The sequence below is a fragment of the Eucyclogobius newberryi genome, unplaced genomic scaffold, assembly GCF_026437365.1.
Source record: "Eucyclogobius newberryi isolate DKJ021-1_F unplaced genomic scaffold, fEucNew1.0.hap1 SCAF_7, whole genome shotgun sequence".
Classification (NCBI taxonomy): Eukaryota; Metazoa; Chordata; class Actinopteri; order Gobiiformes; family Gobiidae; genus Eucyclogobius; species Eucyclogobius newberryi.
This window is the reverse complement of record NW_027316389.1, coordinates 27,379,109-27,392,119: the sequence shown is the minus strand read 5'-3', so window position 1 is coordinate 27,392,119 and position 13,011 is coordinate 27,379,109. Positions and strand designations below refer to the sequence as shown.

Sequence of the window (13,011 nt, the reverse complement as noted above, 5' to 3'; positions counted from 1 at the left end):
AATCTCAACTTGTGTGTGTGTGTGTGTGTGTGTGTGTTTTCTTTTATAGATAAATGCTTTCTAATGCATTTATCTTTAAAAAATAATGTGTCATTTTGTTATGTATTTTTGTGGTTATTTTACAGTAAGATAAATGTAGGCCATTGCATTTTTTCTTTTGGATAATTGAAATAGGTATATTATGTAAAAGTTAAAAGCAGATACATATTTGCCTGCAGAGGTAATCCTGTGCGGTTGTTTTCCTAATGGACATAAAAGCTTGTTTTTCAGAGAGGACTGGATGGGAGGGGATTTACTCTCACTTTGATGGAGACTATGGTGACTCTACTATCTACATCTGGGACAGAATAGAAGCAAGATGCCCTGGGGCAGAGTAAGAGGTATTATGAAATGGATATCCCCGCCCATGCATTCTCCCCACCCATCGCACAGGCATTATACCACCACGGTCCCACCATAACAGATGATGCTTGTCTGGGATTTAACACTACAGCACAACAGTGGACCCATGGACTAACACTAAATGACTAAAACATTTTATTTTGGATCTTACCTGCATCAATCACGATGATAAATATTGTTATGCTTTCTAATGACTCTAAAATGGCAACAATTGGCCATTACATGCTACATATTATCATCAAGCTGATTTTCTTCATTGGGATGTCTAATGCTTGATCATTCCTGGATGTTTTGATGTAGTTTTGGACATACGCTGTTGGTACAATGCCATATCATGACGAGGAGTATCCTGGACAGCCGCTGTGGCAGTCCGTCTTGCTGTTCTGCTGTAAGGGGATGATAGAAGGCATCATGGTTGTACTCTTCTTCTGGCTCCTGATCCAAGTCCTGTTCAGCAAACAGCTTGAAAGTGAGTTCACTTTTTATTTCATGAAATAAATTGATGCAATTTGGTTTAGTTATAGGATTCTTCTATATGATTCCAGACAGTGGCATAAAGAACTGAACTAAAGTAAAAGTAGTGCAACTTGAAAAATTATATGATATAATATTGAAGTTTACTAAATTAGAAAGTACCTGCTGTTGCTACTGATACAGCTACACTTGTTTGTGATAATCAATACAATTCTTAATACTATTCCTACTGTAAATGCTACCATTACTAGGCCTATTACTGTACTAGTGCAGTTACTACTACTAGTACTTCAAATACTGAAATATTGCCATGGTTCTTATTGTTTGTAGTGCCTTTATTGTCACTTACAACCAGGGGTGGAATGTAACTAATTACAAATTTGGTACTCACTTTACCGTAATTGAGTAGATTTTTGAGTAGATTTTTTAACATGTACTTGTACTTTTATACAATTTTAGTGTGTAACTGTAACATTACATTTACATTTAAAATGATAGGAGGTACTGAGTACAGCACAAGTCCCAATTGTCTCACAGTTGTTTCTTCTCTGCTGATTTCTGTACTTAAACACACAGAACAGCACTGCATTGTCTGCTATGACTGTCCCAAAAGAAAATGCAGACTGCACTTTCAAGCATGTTAATTTAGCACAATTGAGTACAACTAACAGTATTTTGATAGTACACTACCCTCTTGCCCACAGTTCATCTACAAGTGCTGCTGCTGGTTGGCCTGTTAATCTTCTGTCTCTGCTTACTCCTGGGCTGTTTTATTTGCTGGAAGAAAAGCCACATCCATTCATCTGAGGATAAAGAAGCTGGAACATCACAACCTACGCCCTCTGACCCTGTGACCTTTGCCCCAAATCCTGTTCCTCTTGCCCCTTCCTGTGAAGTGAACTCAAGGCAGCACTATGATGAACTGGATGGAGACATTTTGGAGTACCCATCCACATTCACCAGCCCTGCCCCCTCTGAGAGAGAATTCAAGAATCTAGAGTTTAAAGACCATCCACGAAAGTATTTCTCACTCCGTCGACTCAGCACTCCACAACTATCATCTCCTTCTTACAAACCTATAGATTCTAGCCACATATCATTGCCTGTGTTCCCAAAAGTCTTGTCCAAAACATGCAGAGCTGCCCAAAGACGCTGCACAGTGACTGGGATTGAGAGCAATGAGAACAAGAGGCTAACTAGTCCTAGGTCAAACTCGCCATCAATGCCAGAGGAGCCAATCCCTCTAGCGCCTCTGAGTTATGGCTCAGTCTCACCAAAACCATGCCTCCACTTCACTATGGCCTTCTCCACAGAGCAACAAGCCTTGGCGGTCACCATTTTGAGTATTACTGGGACAATACACAAACTAGAGGATGTGTCAATACAGGGCAGCCTACCTCCACTGTACCCCTGTTCCATCCAGGCATCAACACAGAGCAACCTATGCCTGCAGCCGCACACAGTCACGCTGCTATTGAGGGTGAACTCTGTGAGGGAGCTCCAGTGGTGTGTCCTGAGGATAGGTGTCTACATTCAGGACATCCCCACAGAAGGCAGCACTGTCCTGGGACAGCTGGAGGTGGAGTGTGCAGGACGGGACTGGAAAAATGACCAGCTATTTTACTTGACAAAAGAGCTCAACCAAACCAAAGGGATGTTAAAAACTGATCTTCACCCTTGAAAATGTACATTGTGTTAAAATGTCTCATGCTTTTGTGCTATTACAATCACAATAGACAAACGACTTCTATAAACACAACAAGAAAATTGTACTTTCAGTTGACTGAGATTTCTCTCTTTGAACCTTTGCACTTTGACATTTGCTGCCCTCTACACATCCTCATCTTACATCCACATCATTTATTGCATTTGATCTACTGGCTTCCAAGTAAAAAACAACAAACGTTGCTGAAACCAGGTATAATCTGAACATTTATAATTGACATACTACTGTCTGTATCAACTGAAGACACTTGTAAAGATAGAACTTTCTGAGTAAAATTCACATTTGCTTTTCATGTTTAGGAGATTAAATGATGTCTTATAGGAGTCAAATACCCTAGGAGATGATCCCTTTTTTAATGACATTGTGCGTTAATCCTTCTCAATTCACAATCCTCGGGAAATGTTTCAATCTCCTCGGGTCTCAGAGCGGACAGATGTAATCTTTGTTTGCATTAGCCGCTCATCAAAGCATCACTTTGTTTGTAGCTGACAAACATGTCAGGAATACAGGGCACCAGATTGTAATATTTCTGTTGCACGAGTAGTCAGGCCAGATTGATCGTACAGGCTTGTATTTTGTGATGAATATCTATGACACACATCTGTTTAGTTTACTGTATTCAACAGCTGAGGTCAACCAGTGGCTGAAGTTAAACTGATGACAAGAAAGGCCAGGAAAATCATAAAATAAGACTATAATAATTTCAGTTTGCAGTTATGAATTGTTTACTTATTTTTTCATTGTGGCAATGAAATGTGTGGACCATTTCAAGAGTGCGCTACATTCATAATGGAAAACTTGCAGAACGACGTCGTCCACTTCGAGCCCAAAGTTCAGGATCCTTAAGAAGCAGAGGCTGTTTCATTCTCTGAAGAGATTAGACTTCTAATGTGCATTTTGTACTCGTTGCTCAAAGGAGTTTCATATTTGCAGCAGTTTTTTAACCCACTGATACAAATGATTAATACCATTATATTATTATTATCATCAAAAGTTGTCAAGTATTACGATAATTTCATTTTATTCATTATAAACAAAATAGATTGGAATATGTAGCATTAACAATACAATACTGCAAAATGCTATTCTGTTTAAGATTTCTTCATAAGTTACAATGAAAACATTCATATCATATAAATTAAGCACATACATATTGTGTGTAGCAACATTCTAAATATACATAAACATAGATGTGTACGGCTGAAGCAGCAAATTTTGTGAAGAGAGTTATGAACTTAATTAGCACTTACATTGTTTGAATGTAAATGTAAAAATCTTTTAAAGCATGCAGGGCTTATCAATCAACTTCATCTTCATCAGGGCTACAGATATTAACCATCTCAGCGTGAAATATCCCACTGGGACAAAACAGAGGCAGGGTCATCGGCAGCTCATTTACATCAGTACAGCTCAGGGAGAGAGGATCGAGCCCCTTAATTGACGGTTTAGTACTTAACATGGCTGAGTCTGAAAAAATAAGAAGAAAGAGAAAAAAAAAGTCTCAAAATGTGATCAGATGGGTAAATAAATAGGAAAGATTGAAAAAAAATAAAAAAAAGTTGAACACTAAAATTGAGAAGCCCCAAAAATATTCAGAAGAAGGACGCAGGACACACAGAGACTACTCTACAGCATCATGCAGTTTCACCTTGATTGCTCATCCTTTCTGTAACTGTTAACATCTGAAGACAATTAAGAACATATTAAGATCTGTTCCGACCCGAGGACAGACATGTTTTATCACAGCAAAATACAATATTATAATTTATAATCTCTGTCTCGATCCATGTATCGAGATGTTTCAAGTATTAAAGAAAGCATCAAGTAACATTTTCTACCATCAATAATCAATCATTTTAGATAATCCTTTTAGCATATTAGTGAATGGGACAAAGAACGTCTTAAACAAATAACTAGAAGGATTATTATTATCAAGATAATAATGGAATCATACATTCATTTGTTGCATTAGAATGTATTTCAATGGAATTCCTCAAAAGCTTTCCATCCACAGTTTTGATGTGTTCCGGTTGAGAGGTCGACTCCTCAGATTTAAATCGGATTATTTACAGAGCAGAAAAAGTCACATGTGTTTAATGCTGAACACACAATGCTCGTGGTCACATCCCCCTGTCTCTGTGGGCCTTTTAATTAAAGTACAAGCCTGGATTATGTCTGTCTGAACATATGTGTCAGTCCATGTCATGTGGGGCGGAGCTGGTATCCCTATGATATTATTCAGATGGCACAATTATGCCATTCATGATATTTATTTGTGTTGCCTGCAGAATAATAGGAGTATGTGTCCAAGTGAATTAACTTGTAAGATTCAAATACACCAGTGAGCCAATATTTTGACCACCTGTCTAATATCAGTGGTCAAAAAGTGAGATGTTTATGGCTATATCTTCTCTGTCAGCAGAAATGAACAAAAGTGAATTTATTTGTTCACAATAGCTTCAGAAAGCAGTGCCAATATTCAACCCCAAATACTTGATTATTGTCAGTTTTAGCCATTAAGATTAATATGGTGTGTTTGTTGAGCTCGTTCCTAATAAAAAAGTTAAAGGTTCAAAAAACAAAATAAAAACATTCCAAAGAGCAGGGTTTTTCAACTGTTTTTCTTTGAATAATGGCACATTTTTGGTTTAAAAAATATTCTGCAGCAAAGCATCTACCATAATATTATCAAATGAATGACATAATTTTAGGGAAAAAGGGGACATTGAATGTTAAAAAAACAAAATAAAATTGCTCATGCCACTGTGTCTGGTTCTTTCAATTTGGCAGTTGTGACTGTCTGGCAATAACTCAAGGAACACTAATATCCCACAGTAAACTGGTTGAAAATCATGACCAAAGCAGTATGAATTCAAATCAAAGCTGCAGTTTTGGGGTGCGTTATCTGATCCTAAATTGAGCCCATTTTAGTGCAGATGTGGATCTGGTTTGATCTTGTTATACTCTTTGTTCAGTCCTGGTCTAGTCAAGGTTTGGTTTTGATGAGGTGTGAACGCACACTCGGACAAGCTCTGACCCAATTGACCTTGCATGATTTAGATTTCACTTAAAATACCATTCTAATTCAACATATCCAAACTTCAGTAATACCACAAATACCTTTTCCTCTTGGTCTTCATCCTCAGGTTCCTCCTCTTCAAACACTGGCATCAAACCTGAACCCTGGTGCCAGCTCCACCTGTCATGCTGTGCGCTCTGAGGAAAACCATATAAGCAAATCGTGGAATAATTAGTCAAATTAACTAATTAACCGATATAACACCCAAGAAAACAAAGACACATCTTACCCTTGTGCATAGCAAGTCTTGAGCTGATCTTTCTCCAGTCATCATTCCATTTTCTTCTCTTTCATTAAACAGACTTTTTAACTACAAGGACATGCACATAAACTGCATATAACTTATTTGTGCATAATACATTTTCTATACCATATAAACTTTGCACAGCAGTATCTTATATCTTCTATCTCTGTGCTAATGTGGGTATGTATGTATTTTTAATGGCACCTGCTCATTAACCAATCTCCGTTGCTGCTCAGTGTTGAGATTCACATTGCTCCTTTCTTCAGTAAAGGGCACCTCATTTTTAGCCTGTTGAAAAGGCCAGTTATAAATTAAAACATAAGTATTTTTTTATTGATTTCCTTTTACCAGAGACCTTACCTGGTCTTGCAGTGCTTGTGTTCTTTCCTGCTCAAGCTGGATTTCTGTCTTTTTGCGCTCTAAAAAAGTATGGGAAACACATTAGAAAATTCAATTTGTTCAATGCGATTTATTTTTCTTTCTTCCAAGCCACACCTTTTAATGTAACCTTTAGTGGGTCAATGATTTGTGCATTTTTACAGTCCTGCACATCCTCATCACATCCAGTAGTTTTTATGTCCAGCTGTGGGGGGAAAAAAGGCTCACATTTTGTGTCCAAAAAAGATTTTAGCCTAATGAAAATGCTTTCTGTCATGCACACATCCTAAGCCCCACAGCAGAAATCCAGCAATGGCCAGAATCTGAACTGACATAAAGTGATTATTTAAAGGGAAAATAATCACAATATATCAAATAATAATAGAAATAATAATAGCTTTTCCTGTAGCAATGATGAGTATTTTTACCTGTTTGTTCTGATGGCTCTGAAAGTCCAAATGAGATGACAAAATATGGGAGCTGAAAGAGATTATACTGTAACATTTCAGGTATCATAACAAAGCATTACACTGTCATAGTTTAATGTTCTCACTCTGTCATTGCCTCCCTATCATGGGTTTGGACCGGGTTTACTCCTGCAATTAGAACAAACAGACTTTAGCGCCTCCTGGTGATACAGTCACAGAGATTTAAAGCCAATGGACCATCTTTGTTCTTTCTGATCAGCAATGCTTGACTTCTGCTTTTCACCAGCTCCAGTTCTTGTTTACATGCATTAAGCTCAAGCCTAAGATATGACTCGGATTCAGTCTGCAAAAAATAAGTTAATTATTAATCAAAAAATGTAATAAAAAAAATGATTTGAAAATGCCTGTGAGAGTTTACTTTGTTTTTCCTCCTCAGCTCCTCTAGCTCGGCTTCTGCAGACTGCGATGTTAAAGCTGCTTTCTGCCATTTCTCTGTCCAATGAGAGACCATGACGTTCAGCTCCTCGATGTGCTGGACTCTACCTGCATCTATTCTGCGATATTTCTCCTCCTGCAGTTTCAGCTGCTGCTCCTTTTCAAAGACTGCAGTCTCCAAATACAAACAGTGGTCCTTCTGTGTTTGATTTTCACATTTTAAAGTTCTTGAAGACTCCCTGGGCAAGAGAAGGAATTAAAAAAGGATTAGATAAAATATTACTATCCATGTTACTTACTGGTTAAGAAAAGTAAAAGTGAAAGCGCACACAAATAGAATTTAAACATTTGTGATGGTATTGTATTAAAAAAGTAACATATTTTTAAACAATTGCTGTTTAGCATAATACATTTTCAGCTTTAGTTGCATAAAATTAAGTTGATTAGTTATATTTTGTTTGTGTATTTCAGACTGTTATGAAGGCATGGTTGTAATGGTGAATTTACCATGTCAGGCCGCAATACCAAACCCGGCCACTAGGGGCGCGGCCGCCTAATGAGCAGACGAACTTTCTTTGTGTTTTTATTCTTGATCTGTGCCTCGGAGATGTTGTTAGCTCTTCCCTTTAGCCCCGTTTTTGTGTGTTATTAGTTAGTGTGCGTCCATGAGGCAGGTGGGTGTTTTGCTGTGCTTTATTGTGGGGTTAGAGATGAAAGTCGGAATGCTTGGTGTTGTTACAGAGGTTTAACCTGCATATTACCTGGACTAGCTTCCAGCTAAGAGCTAAGCGCTAACGCTAATGCTAAGATAACCTGTCATTCCGTGTTCTTTAGCTAGATCTTGCTGGTATCATTTGAGCCTCTGTATTTATAAGTCAGCCTTATACGCATGTCCTTTAGAGTATGTTTCCTTTGGTGCCATTAGGGTAGTCTGATTATTATTTGTGAATAGATCAATAGTAGAGGCTTTGAGGCCTACCCTTTTTCATGAGGCTGCATAGTTCTTGTTTATGTCCTGTTGGAAACTATATATGTATGTATATATATGATTGTTTATATATTGTCATTTAAGTAATCACCGTTTATTAGTATTATTATTAGTATCAGAGCACTGCTTGTGTTATTGCTACTGGAATACTTTATATAGAAATTGTTCTAATATTATGTTTATCTGTTTTGTTTACAGAACCACACACACACACCACACACACACACACACACACACACACACACACACACACACACACACACACACACACAAACTTATGTACTCTCATTATCTTCAATAAAAGGAAGTAACAATCCATCCTGCTTCAGTGCATTCTGACCGATGCCCACTCCGTGATCACAACTCTACTGAACTAGCCAGTAGTAGTGAAGCCCTCTTTTAAGATTGAGGTGTTTCAGAAGTCTCTCTTACACAGACAGTGTTTTATATTTTTCTTTCTATTACTTTGTTTGGTGGAATAGTAGCTGTGGGAAATATTTATCATAGTTTTACATCAGTCCAGTAGACGTTTGGGAAGAAAAGAAGAAAAACATGTAAAAATTGACTGCAAGTAGCGAGTTCTTAAAATAAATTCTTCTACAATAACATCCAAAGTGCTAGGACAATTTACTCGCAATTAACACGGCAAGGACGATTTTGGTTAATTTTAGCTAATTTAATATGCACTTTTAGATCTCAAGATTGTGTGTACATGCTAATACGTTTTGAATATAGCAGTATCTGTAATATGGAAACCCTTCATATTGTATTTATTTCACTATTGCACATATTTACACTGTAAATATGCCAGATTATATACCAAATAGTTTAAACCTCACCTGAGTTGGTTCATTTGTTCCTCTAGTTCCTCCACCCTTTCTTGTCCACCGGTCTGAATTCTGCTGCTCAATGCTGCATATTCTGTCTCCAAACCTTCCAGCTGTTGAGATTTTGAAGCCTTCTCTGTTGTCAACTCCTGAACTTCAATCTGGCGTTTCTTCAGCATCTGTTTTATCTCTTCCAATTTATTTGACAGATCCTCATTCATCTGTCGAGAAGAATAAATGCATTCAAAACATTGTGACTTGATAAATGTCAAATGGATGGCTGTACTTGTTTCAAAGCTGCTGAGTCTTGCTTCAAAGTGGTAGTTTCCTGGTCTTCTGTTCCAGTGTGGTCCAGTCCATTGGTACTTTTAATAGTTTTGTCCAGCTGAAGCTCTGCTATATTGACCTTCTCCTTTAAATCTGCATTCTCCTGTAATACATAAAGAAATCAGATGTACACTGTATACTACTCCTTTATATCTGACATAAGATAATCGGTTCATGATCAAAATATGGACAGGACACAAGCGTAACACATCCACATTCTAATTGCAAAGAGTAGTGCTAACAATTCTGTCTCTGTATGTTAAAATAACGTATAGATATTATTGTTTTTACCTGTATCAAGTCATCTATTTCATGCTGCGCTGCTTGAAGTTTTATGTTCAGCTCATGCACAGTGCTCTCTAGTTTTAATACTTGAGTTGATAACGTTGCTTTTTCCTGAAACATAGTATAAATATATGTATGTTAAAACTAATTGACTTTTGTGTATCCCACTGCTACTTACCAGACACGCTTGGCTTATCTTGTTATTGGCTTCCCTCAGTTGATCCTGCAGTTCGGAGTGATTTTGTAGATTCTGCGTCAGTCTCTGGTTCAGCTTTGTTGTTTGACTCAGCAGGGTCTTCTGGGCCTATTAATCCAAATGTATAACTTATATGTATAGCATTTTTAAACTTTTCTGTGTCTTGCCTGTGGACAATGTATGTTTTTCAAGATGTTTTTGTGCAATAGAAACAACTGCACATAAATAAATACAAGATTGGTTAAGTATAATATATATATATATATATATATATATATATATATATATATATATATATATATATATATATATATATATATGTCGGTGTAATCCCTCATTCGTCCAGGCGTGTTCCATAGTAGAAAAAGCTTCAGTTGTAGTCATCTGGACTCAGTTTGAAAAAATAGACGTTTCGACTCTCATCCAAGAGTCATTGTCAAAGACTTGACATTGACAATGACTCTTGGATGAGAGTCGAAACGTCTATTTTTTCTAACTGAGTCCAGATGACTACAACTGAAGCTTTTTCTACTATATAATATATATAGATATAGATATATATATATATAAAGGCAATTTTATCTTAATGGAGACAAGCAGATGATCAGAAAAGTTACAACATGCACTTTTAATTTGGAGAAATACAGTTTCTGGCTTGATCATTCATAACGGATGATTTTGATGATCATACCTCTGTTGCGGTCTGTAGTTTTTGTATTGTTTGTTCACACTCCTCTTCTTGTCTTTTTGCCCTTGATTCAGCCTCTCTAAGAGTTTGCTTTAGTTTAAACAGCTCTGTGTCAGTTTGTCTCTCCTAAGCAAACACAGAGAATAAAATGAACAAAACATGATCATGTGAGTTGGTGCAATCATTTAACATAATAATAGTAAACTGAAAATTCAAGAATAAATAAATATAAATATGGATTCATAAGACTTGTTCAATGTCACTGCACAGTAAAATTAGATGATTGTGTCTACCCGCAAGAACACCAATTTAACAAATAACACTGTATGTAAAACTATTATATCATACGCTTGGTTTCATGTCCAGTAGATTTGCACTGTAGGGTCTGTGCTCTGTCCGGAGCAGGCCCATTTGGGAGTCCATTCTCTCCTGCGCCTCCTGGAGCCACTGCATCACTCCTGTCTGTCTGAAGGGACTCTGCCCTCGTCCTGAACGCAGATCTGACTGAGGCAACGGAGAAAATGACCGTGGAGAGGCATTTGGAGGCAAGTGGGACAGCGACTGCCATTTTCTCAGACCTGGATCAGTCTGTCTGAAACTGCCAGCACCTCCAGATGAACTATAAATAGCATTATGACACTTATTATTACATATATAACATGTATTACATTGTTATACCGTGGACAACATTTACAGTGCTTTTCTATACTATCAAAAGTTACTTTTAAATATTTACCTGTCACACATCCTGACAGTAAACTACTTGGCCACGGATGCCCTAACCCAGACTGACCGACCAATTTGTCTTGTATATCACTGTACCTGTTAGCTCTAACAATGTGTACAGTATTCACTTTGTTGTCTAATCAACTCAGCTCACCTTGTGTTGACTTTGGACAAAAATCCTGATCCAGAAACTGTGGCTGTACCACACCAAGCTGAAGACTGTAATGGAAATAAAATCAAGATAATTCAATAAATAAATCATGTTGTGTCTGAGTCTTACCTGGGCTGTGAGATTTGAATCCCACATGTCCATATCCATGAAAGAGAAAGGACTGCTTTTTCTCTCTGGTCTGTACATCTCCGTGTCCGGCCGTGAAAGAGACACTTTTCCTGTCTGCATCTATCCACACAACAGTGCACCGTCACAGGGAGAGATTTTCACACAGAGGTGCCAGTTTAAGACATGGTCCTATTCATAGACCATGTTTCTCAATATTCCATTGTGTCAGTAACTATGCTAGTTTAACAATTTGCACATGAATGCTCTTTAATAAATATGTTATTTTATTTTTTGAGCTCTTCTACTATAGCCTGCCTTTCTTGGGGTAAATCTTTTTCTGTTCTCTGGAAACACTCACTCAAAGCATGTAAACACAGATTTAACAGCAGTGTAGCCAAAGCGCCATGGTGTCCATGGAGACCCCAGTACACAAGGCACTGTTGAAGGGTGTGTCCTACTCTCATCTCTGGGATATTATCCTCATACTATCACACTGATGTCTGCATTTTAATACATCATCAAAATCCATCATCAAATAGTTAGTAACAGGAGGTTGGATTTGACTTGGGTGGGTTTTCAGAGCAATATGGGTTTATAATTCCCCCACATATTTGTAAATTAACTTTCAAAGCTAAAAATGTCTCTCACACGATTTGATATACAGGCACATACCTGAAAACCATAGTGCCATTATATGAACCATCTCGGACTCTGTGGACCACAGTGATCGGCTTCCTGCTAGTGCCCAGAATCAGGACTAAACATGGACCGGCCTCCTGCTGGTGCCCAGAATCAGGACTAAACATGGACTGGCCTCCTGCTGGTGCCAGAGTCAGGACTAAACATGGGCCGGCCTCCTGCTGGTGCCAGAGTCAGGACTAAACATGGACCGGCCTCCTGCTGGTGCCAGAGTCAGGATTAAACATGGACCGGCCTCCTGCTGGTGCCAGAGTCAGGACTAAACATGGACCGGCCTCCTGCTGGTGCCAGAGTCAGGACTAAACACGGACCGGCCTCCTGCTGGTGCCAGAGTCAGGGCTAAACACGGACCGGCCTCCTGCTGGTGCCAGAGTCAGGACTAAACATGGACCGGCCTCCTGCTGGTGCCAGAGTCAGGACTAAACACGGACCGGCCTCCTGCTGGTGCCAGAGTCAGGACTAAACATGGACCGGCCTCCTGCTGGTGCCAGAGTCAGGGCTAAACATGGACCGGCCTCCTGCTGGTGCCAGAGTCAGGGCTAAACATGGACCGGCCTCCTGCTGGTGCCCAGGGTCAGGACTAAACATGGACCGGCCTCCTGCTGGTGCCAGAGTCAGGACTAAACATGGACTGGCCTCCTGCTGGTGCCAGAGTCAGGGCTAAACATGGACCGGCCTCCTGCTGGTGCCAGAGTCAGGGCTAAACATGGACCGGCCTCCTGCTGGTGCCAGAGTCAGGACTAAACATGGACCGGCCTCCTGCTGGTGCCAGAGTCAGGACTAAACATGGTAAATCTGCGTTTCAGTTTTATGCAGCTAAAATCTGGAA

General features: G+C 38.8%; 2 protein-coding genes across 2 annotated transcripts; one reads left to right on the top strand and one right to left on the bottom strand.

The window, feature by feature from the left end:
- Window positions 1-212: 212 nt before the first annotated feature.
- Window positions 213-2,648, top strand: syt18b (synaptotagmin XVIIIb). Its single transcript, XM_072435952.1, has 2 exons — window positions 213-871; window positions 1,581-2,648. Exons 1-2 carry the CDS (start codon window positions 727-729, stop codon window positions 2,555-2,557), a joined length of 1,122 nt encoding a protein of 373 aa, XP_072292053.1. The 5' UTR covers window positions 213-726; the 3' UTR covers window positions 2,558-2,648.
- A 1,139-nt stretch (window positions 2,649-3,787) lies between these two features.
- On the bottom strand, window positions 3,788-11,588 carry LOC140349459 (uncharacterized). The gene is made up of 18 exons (XM_072435799.1): window positions 11,484-11,588; window positions 11,358-11,422; window positions 10,826-11,096; window positions 10,481-10,603; window positions 9,772-9,897; window positions 9,600-9,704; window positions 9,268-9,411; window positions 8,994-9,202; window positions 7,150-7,405; window positions 6,969-7,074; window positions 6,857-6,899; window positions 6,732-6,783; window positions 6,421-6,508; window positions 6,286-6,344; window positions 6,130-6,213; window positions 5,911-5,991; window positions 5,723-5,818; window positions 3,788-4,069 (listed from the first exon to the last, which is right to left on the bottom strand). The coding sequence occupies exons 1-18, from the start codon at window positions 11,559-11,561 to the stop codon at window positions 4,055-4,057; spliced, it is 2,001 nt and encodes a 666-aa protein (XP_072291900.1). The 5' UTR covers window positions 11,562-11,588; the 3' UTR covers window positions 3,788-4,054.
- Window positions 11,589-13,011: the final 1,423 nt, after the last annotated feature.

What these genes read in the sequence shown, in the direction of transcription:
- syt18b (XM_072435952.1), top strand. Translation starts at nt 727, where the DNA reads ATGCCATATCATGACGAGGAGTATCCTGGACAGCCGCTGTGGCAGTCC. An exon ending in GTTCAGCAAACAGCTTGAAA is followed by an intron (nt 872 to 1,580) that starts GTGAGTTCACTT and finishes TCTTGCCCACAG; the next exon opens with TTCATCTACAAGTGCTGCTG.
- LOC140349459 (XM_072435799.1), bottom strand. Translation starts at nt 11,561, where the DNA reads ATGTACAGACCAGAGAGAAAAAGCAGTCCTTTCTCTTTCATGGATATG. An exon ending in TACTGGACATGAAACCAAGC is followed by an intron (nt 10,604 to 10,825) that starts GTATGATATAAT and finishes GTGTTTGCTTAG; the next exon opens with GAGAGACAAACTGACACAGA. An exon ending in AGCTGAGGAGGAAAAACAAA is followed by an intron (nt 7,075 to 7,149) that starts GTAAACTCTCAC and finishes TATTTTTTGCAG; the next exon opens with ACTGAATCCGAGTCATATCT.